We start from the raw sequence: 13,879 nt of genomic DNA on the forward strand, positions 1-13,879 counted from the left end.
ACTCTGACCCCAGCCTGTAGCACTGCATGGGGTTGTTGTGGCCAAGGTGCAGAACCTGGAACTTGGATGTGTTCAATCTCATGCCCTTGAACTTTGCCCATCTGTCCAGCCTGGCAAGGTCCCTCTGCAGAGCCCTTCTACCCTCTAACAGGTCAATACCTGCCCCCAGCTTGGCGTCCTAAAAGACATAAAAAAGCATTGTCCTAGAAGAACCTCTCCCAAGCCTGGCTTCACATCTGCCTTGCAGGGGATGCATATCCAACAAGCAGAGGTCAGGCCACTGAGGTGTAATGGAGCAAGGACAAGGCTGTAAGCAAGAGGTTAGCAGAAATCCTGTAGCACAGTGGTAGACAGTTTATTATCACAGAATCACCAAGGTTGGAAGAGACCTCAAAGATCATTGAGTCCAACCTGTCACCACAGACCTCATGACTAAACCATGGCACCAAGTGCCACATCCAATCCCCTCTTGAACACCTCCAGGGACGGTGACTCTACCACCTCCATGGGCAGCACATTCCCACAGACTTTTCAACAGTCTTCTGAACCAAGCACCACAAACAACAACAGCCTGGCTCTGTGTAGAGGTCTGCACTCTATAACAGTGTGGCCCAAAGCAGGCATAGATGTAGACAGGAATTTCTCTCCATCTAAGCTTTCCTGCATTTACTTCCCCATCACTCCAGACCAGCACCCAGCTTGCAGCCTGCTGCAGAACCAAGACTCTCCTTTTGCCACAGGACATGTTCAGCAGTCCCACAGCTGGGGGAGCTGAGCTCACGAAGGAGACAGGAGGAGAAGCCTTCTGACTTCAATGGACTCTGTTTATTGAGAGATTGAACCTGTCCTTTTATTGCCATTCCCTCACACACAAGCAGTTTCTCTCTTTATTTTTTTCCACAAGCCTAAAAAGAGGCCAAGCTTTTCCAGCAAGCTTGTAGTTGGTGAAGAAGAGTTCTGCTTTTAATGAGAAAACATTGGCCTATGCCTTTTGAAGTCACAAGGCAGCCCTCCCCCTACAAAAAATACAAAGGTTGGGAAGAGTTGCAAGAACAAGTCCCTTTTTCCAGGAGACTTCCATGGGAGCAGCCCCAACAAGGACACTTTTGCACATGTCCCAGCAGAAGGTGCATAGAAGAATGTGAAGACCTGTCCCTTGGCTCAGTCCACTTCTCTAGTCCTCACACAAGGCAATTCTCAACAGAAATCAGCAGGCACTGTGAAGGCCCTCTCTTTTTCTGTGCCACTGAAGTATGCTGGAGTGCTGGGAGCCAGCTGCTGTACCAGCAACCACAACCCCCACCTGTTGCCACTTCCCAGAGCCTGTGTGGTGTCTTGTCCTTAGGAGGTCTGGGGACCCATGCTGAAGTCCACTGTGATGTTGACATATAAAGGGTAATGCTCCACTGAGATCAGCTGATAGGAACAAGAGTTCAGCCCATCTCTTTGCCATGTTTTAGATACCTGACGGAGAAGCTTCATCCTGAGGACAAAGAGAACACAAATCATCATTAACAGCCAGGGGGAGAGGAGTTCTGAGCTCTTTCCCCCTGCTAGTAAACTTGGGAGGCAGAGCTACTGCCATTGTTTAGCTAGTGGGAAGGTCAAATGATGTTCTTCCTGTCCTCAGCAGGGGCAGAAAAGCCCTTTGATTTAATCTCTCAGATCACATCCATGTAACACTGCAGCTTTGGAAGTGTCTAAGGACCACCACCCAGATCCCATGTACAGAAGGAGAGCTGCCCTCCAGCTTTGGAAGTGTCTAAGGACCACCACCCAGATCCCATGTACAGAAGGAGAGCTGCCCTCCAGCTTTGGAAGTGTCTAAGGACCACCACCCAGATCCCATGTACAGAAGAGCAGCTGCCCTCCAGCTTTGGAAGTGTCTAAGGAACACCACCCAGATCCCATGTACAGCTGCCAGGGGTGAAGTGGTGTCACAGGGGTTGGGCTCTGGGTACCACAAAATGCCTGTTTGGCCTACAGCAGAGAGTTTGGACCTTGAGTACCTCACTTGTGGACATATACGAGACAACACAAGGTGGAAGACAATTCTTGACTCACCTCCCTCTGTTCTCCTCATTTCCTTGGTCTCTTTTGTGGAAGATCATGGTGTACCTGCCTACAGCAGCAGGTGGCCTCACCACTCTCATTTTCTGCATCTCAACCCTGGAAGAAGCAACAGTGCCATGAGCAAGGTGGTCACCTCTGAACAAGGGCTTAAGGAGAAGACAAAAACCCAGTAACAATAATCAACATTTGGAGACTTTCTCTCTTGTAGATGCCAGGGAATAAGGAACTGTAGGAAACAGCTCTGTCTTTCTTCCACAACCCATTTTTGCTAGAGCAAAGGGGCTCAGAGTTGTGTTTCTGGAGAACAGGATGGTGATAGATACCTTTTTCTTTTGAACAGAAGCAAGTAGCTGCTCCAGTAGAGGTCACACAGAGCTTTAAGCACACCTGACACAACTCAGTACATTTAAATTAGCAGTGTCTGCACCAGTTTGTTTAAGCCCTGAATTAACCTAAAGAGGTCTGTAGCAAGATTCCACACATAGTGCAACACATTCATCTCAACTCCTGCAATAGAGCCCCAATACTTGATAGCTCTCCACTAAAACAAACAAGAAAGCCAAACAAAAGGAGCACAAGCCCTAGGAGGAGAGGCTGAGGGAGCTGAGGCTGTTTAGCCTGGAGAAGAGGAGGCTCAGGGGAGACCTTATTGCTCTCTACAACTACCTGAAGGGAGGTTGTAGCCAGGTGGGGGTTGGTCTCTTCTCCCAGGCAACCAGCACCAGAACAAGAGGACACAGTCTCAGGCTGCACCAGGGTAAGTTTAGGCTGGATGTTAGGAAGAAGTTCTTCCCAGAAAGAGAGATTGGCCATTGGAATGTGCTGCCCAGGGAGGTGGTGGAGTCACCATCCCTGGAGGTGTTTAGGAAGAGACTGGATGGGGTGCTTGGTGCCATGGTTTAGTTGATTAGATGGTGTTGGGTGATAGGTTGGACTCGATCTCTGAGGTCTTTTCCAACCTGGTTAATTCTATTCTAAAACTTGTTTCTCTTTCTGAGTGCCAGAAACACTAAACCCCATGGCACATACTCAAATGTCTGACATCAGGAACTTGCTTGGAGCTTTTAGCCTTAAACACATCTGTGGAGCACAATTACTTTGATGTCAGTAGAAAGGGTTAAGATCATGACAGAGGAATAAAAGAATAGCCCAGATACTTTGCTTGTCACATCAGCTGAAAGAGTAACAGGAAACCAGGAAGCTGAAGCCCTTTACAGATTTCTAGTGACTGTTTGGAGCAGTAAATTATCAAACAAATGCATCAGACTGTGAGAAATCTCTTTGTGATGCACACTGTAAGACAAGGCCAAAAAGTGTCCATCACGTTTAGCATAGATAAGAAGGACTCCAAGAGGTTTCTGGCCCCGAGATCTTGAAGATACTGAAGGGGATGCTGCCATCTGCTGCCTTCGCTGAGAAAGGCTTCAAGGAGCCTTTTGAAACCAAAAAGTTGTTATGATAGAATAGAATTAACCAGGTTGGAAAAGACCTTTGAGATCGAGTCCAACCTATCACCCAACACCATCTAATCAACTAAACCATGGCACCAAGCACCCCATCCAGTCTCTTCCTAAACACCTCCAGTGATGGTGACTCCACCACCTCCCTGGGCAGCACATTCCAGTGGCCAATCTCTCTTTCTATGAAGAACTTCTTCCTAACATCCAGCCTAAACCAGCCCTGGTGCAGCTTGAGACTGTGTCCTCTTGTTCGGGTGCTGGCTGCCTGGGAGAAGAGACCAACCCCCACCTGGCTACAACCTCCCCTCGGGTAGTTGTAGAGAGCAATAAGGTCTCATCTGAGCCTCCTCCAGGCTAAGCAACCCCAGCTCCCTCAGCCTCTCCTCACAGGGCTGTGCTCCAAACCCCTCCCCAGCTTTGTTGCCCTTCTCTGGACACCTTCCAGCAACTCAACATCTTTCCTAAACTGAGGGGCCCAGAACTGGACACAGGATTCAAGGTGTGGCCTAACCAATGCTGAGCACAGGGCAGAATGAATTCCCTGCTCCTGCTGGCCACACTGTTCCTGATACAGGCCAGGATGCCATTGGCCTTCTTGGCCACCTGGGCACACTGCTGGCTCATATTCAGCCTACTGTCAACCAGTACCACCAGGTCCCTCTCTGCCTGGCTGCTCTCCAACCACTCTGACCCCAGCCTGTAGCACTGCATGGGGTTGTTGTGGCCAATGTGTAGAACCTGGCACTTGGATGTGTTCAATCTCATGCCCTTGGACTCTGCTCATCTGTCCAGCCTGTCAAGGTCCCTCTGCAGAGCTCTCCTGCCCTCTAACAGATCAACTCCTGTCCCCCAGCTTGGTGTCATCTGCAAATGTACTGATGATGGACTCAATCCCCTCATCCAGATCATCAATAAAGATATTGACCAGGATGGGGCCCAGCACTGATCCCTGGGGCACACCACTCAACAAACCCCACAAAAACAACAAACTGACCAAATGATAACCCATGTGCCCTAGCAAAACCTAGGCCCACCCAACAATGTGCTGTCACAAGGAAGACCTGGTCTCGGGCATGCTTGACCTTTGCAAAGAGGAAACTGTTCACAACACTGCCTATCACACTCCCAGTCCTGCTTGGAATTGAGGGCTCCTGTAGCATGCCACTTTTGGAGGCCAGCTGTGAAGTCACACTGATTATTTTATTTCTAAACCCAGTTCCATTCTGGGCCCCTCAGTTTAAGGACATTGAGACACTGAATGTGTCCAGAGAAGGGCAACAAGGCTGGGGAGAGGCCTTGAGCACAGCCCTGTGAGGAGAGGCCGAGGGAGCTGGGGTTGCTTAGCCTGGAGAAGAGAAGGCTCAGGGGAGACCTTCTTGCTCTCTACAACTACCTGAAGGGAGGTTGTAGCCAGGTGGCAGTTGGTCTCTTCTCCTAGGCAACCAGAACAAGAGGACACAGTCTCAAGCTGCACCAGGGGAGGTTTAGGCTGGAGGTTAGGAAGAAATTCTTCCCAGAGAGATTGGCCATTGGAATGTGCTGCCCAGGGAGGTGGTGGAGTCACCATCACTGAAAGTGTTTAAAAAGAGCCTGGATGAAGCACTTGGTGCCATGGTTTAGTTGATTAGATGGTGTTGGGTGATAGGTTGGACTTGATCTCAAAGGTCTTTTCCAACCTGGTTAATTCTGTATTCTCTTCTGGCCTCTGTCACAAGGGCACATTGCTGGCCCAGATCCCAGGCTGGAGGTGAGGAGGAAGTTCTTTCCAGAGAGAGTAATTGGCCATTGGAATGTGCTGCCCAGGGAGGTGGTGGAGTCACCATCCCTGGAGGTGTTCAAAAAAGGACTGGCTGTGGCACTTGGTGCCATGGTTTCGTTAGTCATGAAGTGTTGGGTGACAGGTTGGACCTGATGATCTCTGAGGTCTTTTCCAACCTTATTGATTCTATGACTCTATTCTAAGTGTCCCACCAGCCCTTCCTTGCTGCACCCACACCATGGTTGTTCCTGCAGGCTAACAGCTGCAGGTAGATGCAGAAAGCACTGCAGAGGTGTCAGGACTCACCCTCTAGGCTTTTGAGATTATTTATTTACCTGATTCGAAGGTCATCATCTTCTCCTCCCCAGCCCCAGTAGCTGTTAGAGAATCCATTCACCTTGGAAAACTGATCTCTTGTGAGAGCAGTTACACCTCCAAAATACCCACTGTACCGCAGCCTAGGAGCACACAAGAAGAGAGAAGGAAGAATTAGGAGTCAAACTCTACCAACAACTGAAGTATCACCCTGAAAAACCTGCATCTAGATTATCCTTCTCAGAGTTAGGTGAGACAATGGAGCCCTCTGCAAGAGTTTCTCTCTCATTACAGGATTCCCTTCACCACCCCAAAAGGCACATCACCTCAAGGACTCAGAGTAGAAAAGGAACAAACCCAGGCACTAATGCAGCAAAAGCTTGGCAATAATGAGAGCAAGCCAGGGACTGTCTTGAAGCTGAATCCAAACAACCTGGAATGAAATCAGATCACAGCCAGGAGGCATGGGCTAGGGGATACTGCAGGACCAATTCCAAGGGAAGGCAGAGTGGAAGGTGGTGAATGGTGCCACATCCAGCCGGCAGCCAGGCACTAGTGGTGTCCCCCAGGGATCAGTGCTGCGACCCATCCTGTTCAGTATCTTTATTGATGATCTGTATCAGATACTGATGATCAGTAAATTTGCAGGTGACACCAAGCTGGGGGCAGGAGTTGATCTGTTCGAGGGTAGGAGAGCTCTGCAGAGGGACCTTGACAGGCTGGACAGATGGGCAGAGGCCAAGGGCATGAGATTGAACACATCCAAGTGCCAGGTTCTACACATTGGCCACAACAACCCCATGCAGTGCTACAGGCTGGGGTCAGAGTGGCTGGAGAGAGGCCAGGCAGAATGGGGCCTGGGGGTACTGGTTGACAGTAGGCTGAACATGAGCCTGAAGTGTGTCCAGGTGGCCAAGAGGGCCAATGGCATCCTGACCTGCATCAGGAACAGTGTGGCCAGAGGGAGCAGGGAGGTCATTCTGCCCCTGTACACTGCACTGGTTAGGCCACACCTTGAGTCCTGTGTCCAGTTCTGGGCCCCTCAAATTAAGAAGGACATTGAGACTCTTGAATGTGTCCAGAGAAGGGCAACGAGGCTGGGGAGAGGCCTTGAGCACAGCCCTGTGAGGAGAGGCTGAGGGAGCTGGGGTTGCTTAGCCTGGAAAAGAGGAGGCTCAGAGGAAACCTTATTGCTCTCTACAACTGAAGGGACGTTGTAGCCAGTAGGAGGTTGATCTCTTCTCCCAGGCAACCAGCACCAGAACAAGAGGACACAGTCTCAAGCTGTGCCAGGGGAAGTTTAGGCTGGAGGTGAGGAGAAAGTTCTTCCCAAAGAGAGATTGGCCATTGGAATGTGCTGCCCAGGGAGGTGGTGGTGTCACCTTCCCTGGAGGTGTTCAAGAGTGGATTGGATGTGGCACATGAAGCCATGGTTTAGTCAGTCCGGAGGTGTTGGGTGACAGGTTGGACTTGCTGATCCTTGAGGTCTTTTCCAATCTTATGGATTCTATGACCATCAGCAACATGGCATTTCCCCTTTTAGAGTCCTTCTGTATTCCTGGTTTCCTACCTGTATCCAGTACTGTTCCTGCCAACTACAAGGTGCTTTGGTTGTCTGTCACACATGTAAGTGTTAAAGTCATTTTCTGGCACCAGATCCACGTCATGGAAGATGAAACAGTCCCAGTTTGCTTCTTTTAGGGCTTCTAGGTAGCCTACATTCAGCAGTTTGGCTCGATTAAATTTGGTGTTGCCAGCCTGTGGAAGAGAAGAGAAAGAACCTCTGAAGAAGGGGTCAAACCTTTTGGACCAGAACTGCTTCCAGGCATTTGTTCTGATCACATAAGTTCAGAACTGTGTTTGGGTGTTGCAGCCTTTACAGCAGCAGCTACACAAAGAACTGCCCCATAAGATGGGTACAGCATCCAAGTGGCCTGTGGTGCAAAGTGCTTCTTCAGGCTCTGCTTGTCATGGACAGAGCCAGGGCAGGGATGGCTACAGTCATCTGGGCACCAGAAGCATGTGTGCTGCATGATGCAATCTCAGTGCTATTGCTGCTCCAGTCCTGGTGCTCCCAGCAGGCTACATAACACAAGAGGTATCAGTAAACAGCTTAGAAACTGGCACTCCATAAAACTCTGTCGGTAAGGGTCATGGAATTGATCTTTAAATACCAAAACCAACCAAAAACCCCCCACACTAGAACCATACTAATTAGGGTACAGGTGTCAGCAAAACTGTCACAGATCAAGCTGTGCCAGGGGAGGTTTGGGCTGGATGTTAGGAAGAAATTCTTCCCAGAGAGAGTGATTTGCCATTGGAATGTGCTGCCCAGGGAGGTGGTGGAGTCACCATCACTGGAGGTGTTTAAGGAAACACTGGATGGGGTGCTTAGTGCCGTGGTTTAGTTGATTAGATGGTGTTGGGTGGTAGGTTGGACTCGATGATCTCAAAGGTCTTTTCCAGCCTGGTTGATTCTATTCTATTCCTGCTTGTATGCTCAGTTTAGAGGACAGCCGAGCTTAATGAGTTCACTGTGCTTCCTGAGGTCACACAGTAGGTGGCAGAGTGGGACAGAAAAAGCAGGTCTCTTCATTTGCAACTCCTCTATCTGTAGCTTAGCTGCTATGCTGCATGCAAACTCCCCCTAGCACAGAGCTTCACCTGACTTGGACGTGCTGGAAGGTGTCCAGAGCAGGGCCACGAGGATGATCAGAGGGCTGGAGCACCTCTCCTGTGAGGACAGACTGAAGGAGTTGGGGCTGTTCAGTCTGGAGAAGAGAAGGCTCCCAGGTGACCTTATTGTGGCCTTCCAGTATCTGAAGGGGGCTACAAGAAGGCTGGGTGAGGGACTTCTCAGGACATCAGGTAGTGATAGGACTAGGGGGAATGGAATGAAGCTAGAGGTGGGGAGATTGAGGCTGGAGGTGAGAAGGAAGTTCTTCCCCATGAGAGTGGTGAAGCCCTGGAATGGGTTGTCCAGGGAGGTGGTTGAGGCCCCGTCCCTGGAAGTGTTTAAGAGCAGGCTGGCTGAGGCTGTGGCCAGCCTGATCTAGTGTGAGGTGTCCCTGCCCATGGCAGGGGGGTAGGAACTAGATGATCCTTGTGGTCCCTTCCAACCCTGATTGATTCTATGATACTTCTATGATACTTTTACTAGGCTTCGTTCGCTTCTGCTACATCAGTGCACCTCTGCACCATTTTTCACCTCTGAGGTATACATCCACACACACACCTGGCAGTTTGGTCAGCTTACCACCTCACCATTCAGGCTGGAGCAACAGCAGTGCTTCTCTTGCTATTCCTTTGTTACTGGGCTGTACACAGGTGCCAGCCGTAGGAAGCTTTCTGCTCCTCGAGGACACGGTGATGAGCTGCCTCAAGGTCCCACCTGGGATCCAGAGCACCATGCCCTGTGTTCCCTGACATGGACAGGGCAGTCATTTTCCAGAGCTAGGAACATGATGGGCTTGAAAAAGAACATAGTAACAACCCCAAACCAACAACTTTCAAGAGAAAGGAATCATTTGCTAACAAGGTGCCTGGACTGAAAGAGGCTTCGTGGAAGATGAGAAAGAAGCCCCAAGAGAAGACTGGGTGCAGGCAAAAGCAGTTACATGCAAAGCATGTGTCATTGCTCTACAAAGTGCTGCTTTGCTCTGAAGCAGCATGTTGTTCACCATCACTAACAGTCATCTGCTCCTGCAGAAAGATGTATGGGGATTTATCACTCCATATCTGCAGCCAGGGCAGCTGGCCAACAGCATCCTGGTCTGTGTCAGGAAGAGTGTGACCAACAGCAGGAGTAGGGAAGTGGTTGTCCCCTGGGCTCAGCACTGGTGAGGCTGCACCTTATATCCTGGGTTGTTTGGAGGCTCTCACTGCAAGACAGACATTAAGGTACTGAAGTGTGTCCAGAGAACAGCAACAAAGCTGGTGATGGGTCTAGAGAAGAGGTCTTGTGAGGAGTGGCTGAGGGAAGTGGGATTGTTTAGCCTGGAGAAAAGGAAGCAGAGGGTAGACCTTATTGCCCTTTAGAACTCTCTGACAGGAGACTGAAGCATGGTAGGTATCAGCCTCTTCTCCATAGTAACTCATGACAAGACAAGAGGATATGGCCTCAGGTTGCATCAGGGGAGGTTTAGGTTGACTATTAAGAGAAAAATCACTATAGGGTTTCTCAAAGATTGGAATAAGCTCCCTGTGCAGGTGGCTGAATCCCCACATCCCTGGAGGTGTTGAGAGGATGCAGAGATGTGGTGCTGAGCAGCATGGTTAGCACCAGCCTTGGCAGAGTTAGGTAACGGCTGGACTCGATGATCTGAAAGGCCTTTTCCAACCAAAACAGTTCTATGATGCACACAGCTTATTAGGCACAACAGCCAGCAAACAGAAGAGCAGAGCTAAATACAGACTGAGGCCTTTGATCCAAACAACTCCCAATTTAAAGGCAGAAAACAGGTCAGCCCAGCTCTGTATGTGTGTAGGGCAAGAAAAACGAGCTGCATCAGGAGTGCAACAGATGCTTACCTTGAACAACAACTCAGAAGGAAGTTACTTAGACTGGGACAGGGATACCAGGTAAAGATAATGTTAAAGATAATGTTTGGTAACCCTTCCCAGCTTTGCCCCACCAGCAGCTGAGACCCTGTAGTGCTACCATGCATCCCTCAACAAGTGTTTGAAGCAGGCATGGAGGACTGATGTTAAGCAGCAGGAGCAGCACGACTCCTCAGTCTGCAGAGCACAGATATCATCCCCTCCCAAAACACTTCACTGCACAGCTGCCTCACCTGGTGAATAACATAGATGCCATAGTCCAGCTGCTGCCTTTGTAGGAAGGGGTGGAGGTGCTCCAGAAGGTACAGCAGGTGCATCTCTCTGTTGCGGAAGGGGATGACGATGGCCACACGCTGCAGTGCTGAGCACTCTGTAGGGTGATACCTGCCTCTGGCTACTCCAGGGTTCTCCTTTTGGACTTCTTCTAGTGTGAGAGATGCTTTGAAGGAGAGTTTGCTGACACCTTCTGTAGGAGAAGCAAAGAGAAGCTTTCCTGAGTTGTCATTGTGGCTAGTCCAGTCACCTAATGAAGCATTCTGCAACCAGCATAAACAGACCCCAGCATCAAACCCCCCAGTTTGTCTCCCTGCCTTTGCAAGAGCAGTGCTAAAAGGATATTACACAGGCAGAGGAAGGAGAGAGTATTGAGAATTCAGTTGGTTAAACTGATTGTAGAGTATCAATGAGTAGACAAAAAGAAGAGGGGGGGAAGTACAAGAAGTTGAAAACCAAACCAGCTGCAAGGGCAAAGCAGAGGTGAGGGGAAGGGTAAGAGACAGGATTGTTGCCATGAGAATTCATCTCTAATTGAAGTGTGAACAAAAGCATCACAGGCTTAAGGCTATCCATTTTGGAAAGGTCATACACCAAGGCCTTCTGTAGCCAAATGAAGTGTTCATAACTTCTCTTGCATGGAGCTATCACTCCTGCCCCTCCAGACTCAACAAACCCATCCACAAGAAGGGTAGGATGGAGGAACCTGGAAACTCCAGACCTGGCAGCCTGACCTCAGTGCCAGGGAATGTGATGGAGCAGATTATCCTGGTGGCAATAACTGCACACCCGAAGGATGGCCAAGGGCTGAGGTCCAGCCAGCATGGATTTAGGAAGGGCAGGTCCTGCCTGACCAACCTGATCTCCTTCTATGATCAGGTGACAGCCTGGTGGATGTGGGGCAGGCTGTGGATGTAGTCTACCTGGACTTCAGCAAGGCCTTTGACACCGTCCCCCACAGCAAACTCCTGGGCAAGCTGTCAGCCCCTGGCTTGGACAGCAGCACTCTGAGCTGGGTTAGGAACTGGCTGGAGGCTGAGCCCAGAGAGTGGTGGTGAATGGTGCCACATCCAGCTGGCAGCCAGGCACCAGTAGCATCCCCCAGGGGTCAGTGCTGAGCCCCATCCTCTTTAATATCTTCATTGATGATCTGGATGAGGGGATTGAGTCAGTCATCAGCAAATTTGCAGATGACAGCAAGTTAGGAACAGATGTTGGTCAGTTAGAGGGTAGAAAGGCTCTACAGAGGGACCTTGACCGACTGGACAGATGGGCAGAGTCCAACAGGATGGCATTCAACAAGTCCGAGTGCCGGGTGCTGCACTTTGGCCACAACAGCCCCATGCACAGCTACAGGCTGGGGTCAGAGTGGCTGGAGAGCTGCCAAACAGAGAGGGACCTGGGGGTACTGATTGACAGCCACCTAAACATGAGCCAGCAGTGTGCCCAGGTGGCCAAGAAGGCCAATGGCATCCTGGCCTGGATCACGAATAGTGTGGCCAGCAGGAGCAGGGAAGTCATTGTGCCCTGTGCTCAGTGCTGGTTAGGCCACAGCTTGAGTCCTGTGTCCAGTTCTGGGCCCCTCAGTTTAAGAAGGACATTGAGACACTTGAATGTGTCCAGAGAAGGGCAACAAGGCTGAGGAGAGGCCTTGAGCACAGCCCTGTGAGGAGAGGCTGAGGGAGCTGGGGTTGCTTAGCCTGGAGAAGAGGAGGCTCAGGGGAGACCTTATTGCTCTCTACAACCACGTGAAGGGAGGTTGTAGCCAGGAAGGAGTTGGTCTCTTCTCCCAGGCAACCAGCACCAGAACAAGAGGACACAGTCTCAAAGTGCACCAGGGGAAGTTTAGGCTGGAGATGAGGAGAAAGTTGTTCACTGAGAGAGTCATTTGCCATTGGAATGTGCTGCCCAGGGAGGTGGTGGAGTCCCCATCCCTGGAAGTGTTCAAGAGGGGATTGGATGTGGCACTTGGTGCCATGGTTTAGTCCTGAGGTCTGTGGTGACAGGTTGGACTGGATGATCTTTGAGGTCTCTTCCAACCTCGGTGATATTTAATAATGAAAAGGGGAAAAACTGAAGAAAGGAGAAAAGACTTGGGCCCAAGATCAATAAACATTTTGAAAAGGAAAAAGCTGCATGGATAAGCAAGGCAGAAAGAGAAATGCATTTGTTATTTCCCATTGGCAGGCAGGTGCCCAGCCATGTGCAGGGAAGCAGGGATTCAGCACACAAGGTAGTTGCTGGGAAGGCCAAACACTGTAACCACAAACCACCCCTTCGCCTTTCCCCGAGCTTTCACTGCTGAGCATGACACGTGGTATGGTCATACAGGATGGAATATCCCTTTGCTCACTTGGGGTCAGCTGTCCAGCTGTGTCCATGCTCAACCTCTCACCCAGCCCACCACATTTCAGGGGGCCAAGAGGGAGACACACAAAGGCTCAGTGTGCAAGCACTGTGCAGCAGCAGCCAAGTCAGCGGCGCGCTAACAGCGCAAACGCGCAGCGCTGTGCGGGCTGCTAACCCGGCCAGACCCAGCACAAACACACTGCCACACGTCAGTGCCTCAGCCTGGAATGCTGACTGCAGCTGGTTGTGCTGAATTTGTTTCACAGGAAAAGTGGCTAGCTGTAAAATGGCCAGGAAGAAAACCCAGTCAGCAGTACCAAAGCAGACGTCGCTTGTTAGACAGGAGAAAGTACCATCACTTACTCAAGTATGGAGAAGGAGATGGGCAGTGACCCTGAAATGACTTCTCTATGGGAACTGGCACAGTTGATTCCATCTCTTCTTTTTGACTGTCCTCCAGGCCAGGTACCTTTCTGAAACTTTCCACCATGCTCCCAGCTTTAGTAATTTCCTGTCTGAAGTCCACAAAGTAACTGAACGCCACCCATAGCACCGTGAAACACAAAGTGACAAGCACCCACGCTTTCAGCTTATGGAAGAAGGGAAAAACATGCAAGCTGAAGGCCATGGCTCTCTCTGCTCTGCAGACTGCTTCCTCTGCTCTAAAGCCAAGGCAGGCCACTGCCACCCAGCAGGGCTGAAAACAAAGGTCCCAGGAAGAACGTCACAGTAAGGAAGAAAAGCTTGAGGTGAGGAGGGCTGCCACGCTTCCTGTGGTTTCACAGTTCATGGAGCCATGGTGCTGTTTACTCTTCAGAGGTCCAAAAATATGACTTAACCTGGACACACACACACAAAAAGAAAAAGAGAGTTAGTTTCTACCACCATCCACAGCTGCACCTTCAGTGACTTCATGAAAACAGCTTGTGACAAAACATGAAAGGAACAGCCTGAGCCATTAGTCAGAAATTAAGACCTTTAGTCCTAGCTCAGCCACAAGCCAGCTGCATGAATTTAAGCAAATCACTTCCCTGCTTTGTTCCCTATTCCCAGTCCTCTGAGCTAAAAAAAAACACCAAACCACCACTGC

General features: G+C 50.2%; 1 protein-coding gene across 1 annotated transcript; it reads right to left on the reverse strand.

The window, feature by feature from the left end:
• Positions 1-850: 850 nt before the first annotated feature.
• B4GALT4 (beta-1,4-galactosyltransferase 4) lies at positions 851-13,622 on the reverse strand. Its single transcript, XM_009898755.2, has 6 exons — positions 13,153-13,622; positions 10,401-10,633; positions 7,178-7,365; positions 5,628-5,750; positions 2,065-2,169; positions 851-1,483 (listed from the first exon to the last, which is right to left on the reverse strand). The coding sequence occupies exons 1-6, from the start codon at positions 13,415-13,417 to the stop codon at positions 1,342-1,344; spliced, it is 1,056 nt and encodes a 351-aa protein (XP_009897057.2). The 5' UTR covers positions 13,418-13,622; the 3' UTR covers positions 851-1,341.
• Positions 13,623-13,879: the final 257 nt, after the last annotated feature.

This window comes from Dryobates pubescens, chromosome 8, assembly GCF_014839835.1.
Source record: "Dryobates pubescens isolate bDryPub1 chromosome 8, bDryPub1.pri, whole genome shotgun sequence".
NCBI lineage: Eukaryota > Metazoa > Chordata > Aves > Piciformes > Picidae > Dryobates > Dryobates pubescens.

Bases quoted from the DNA above. Each gene is read 5' to 3' on its own strand.
- B4GALT4 (XM_009898755.2), bottom strand. From the start codon at position 13,417: ATGGCCTTCAGCTTGCATGTTTTTCCCTTCTTCCATAAGCTGAAAGCG. The intron at 10,634-13,152 runs GTAAGTGATGGT...CTTCTCCTACAG, and splicing joins ATCTCCTTCTCCATACTTGA to AAGGTGTCAGCAAACTCTCC. The intron at 1,484-2,064 runs GTGAGTCAAGAA...CTTTGTCCTCAG, and splicing joins AATGAGGAGAACAGAGGGAG to GATGAAGCTTCTCCGTCAGG.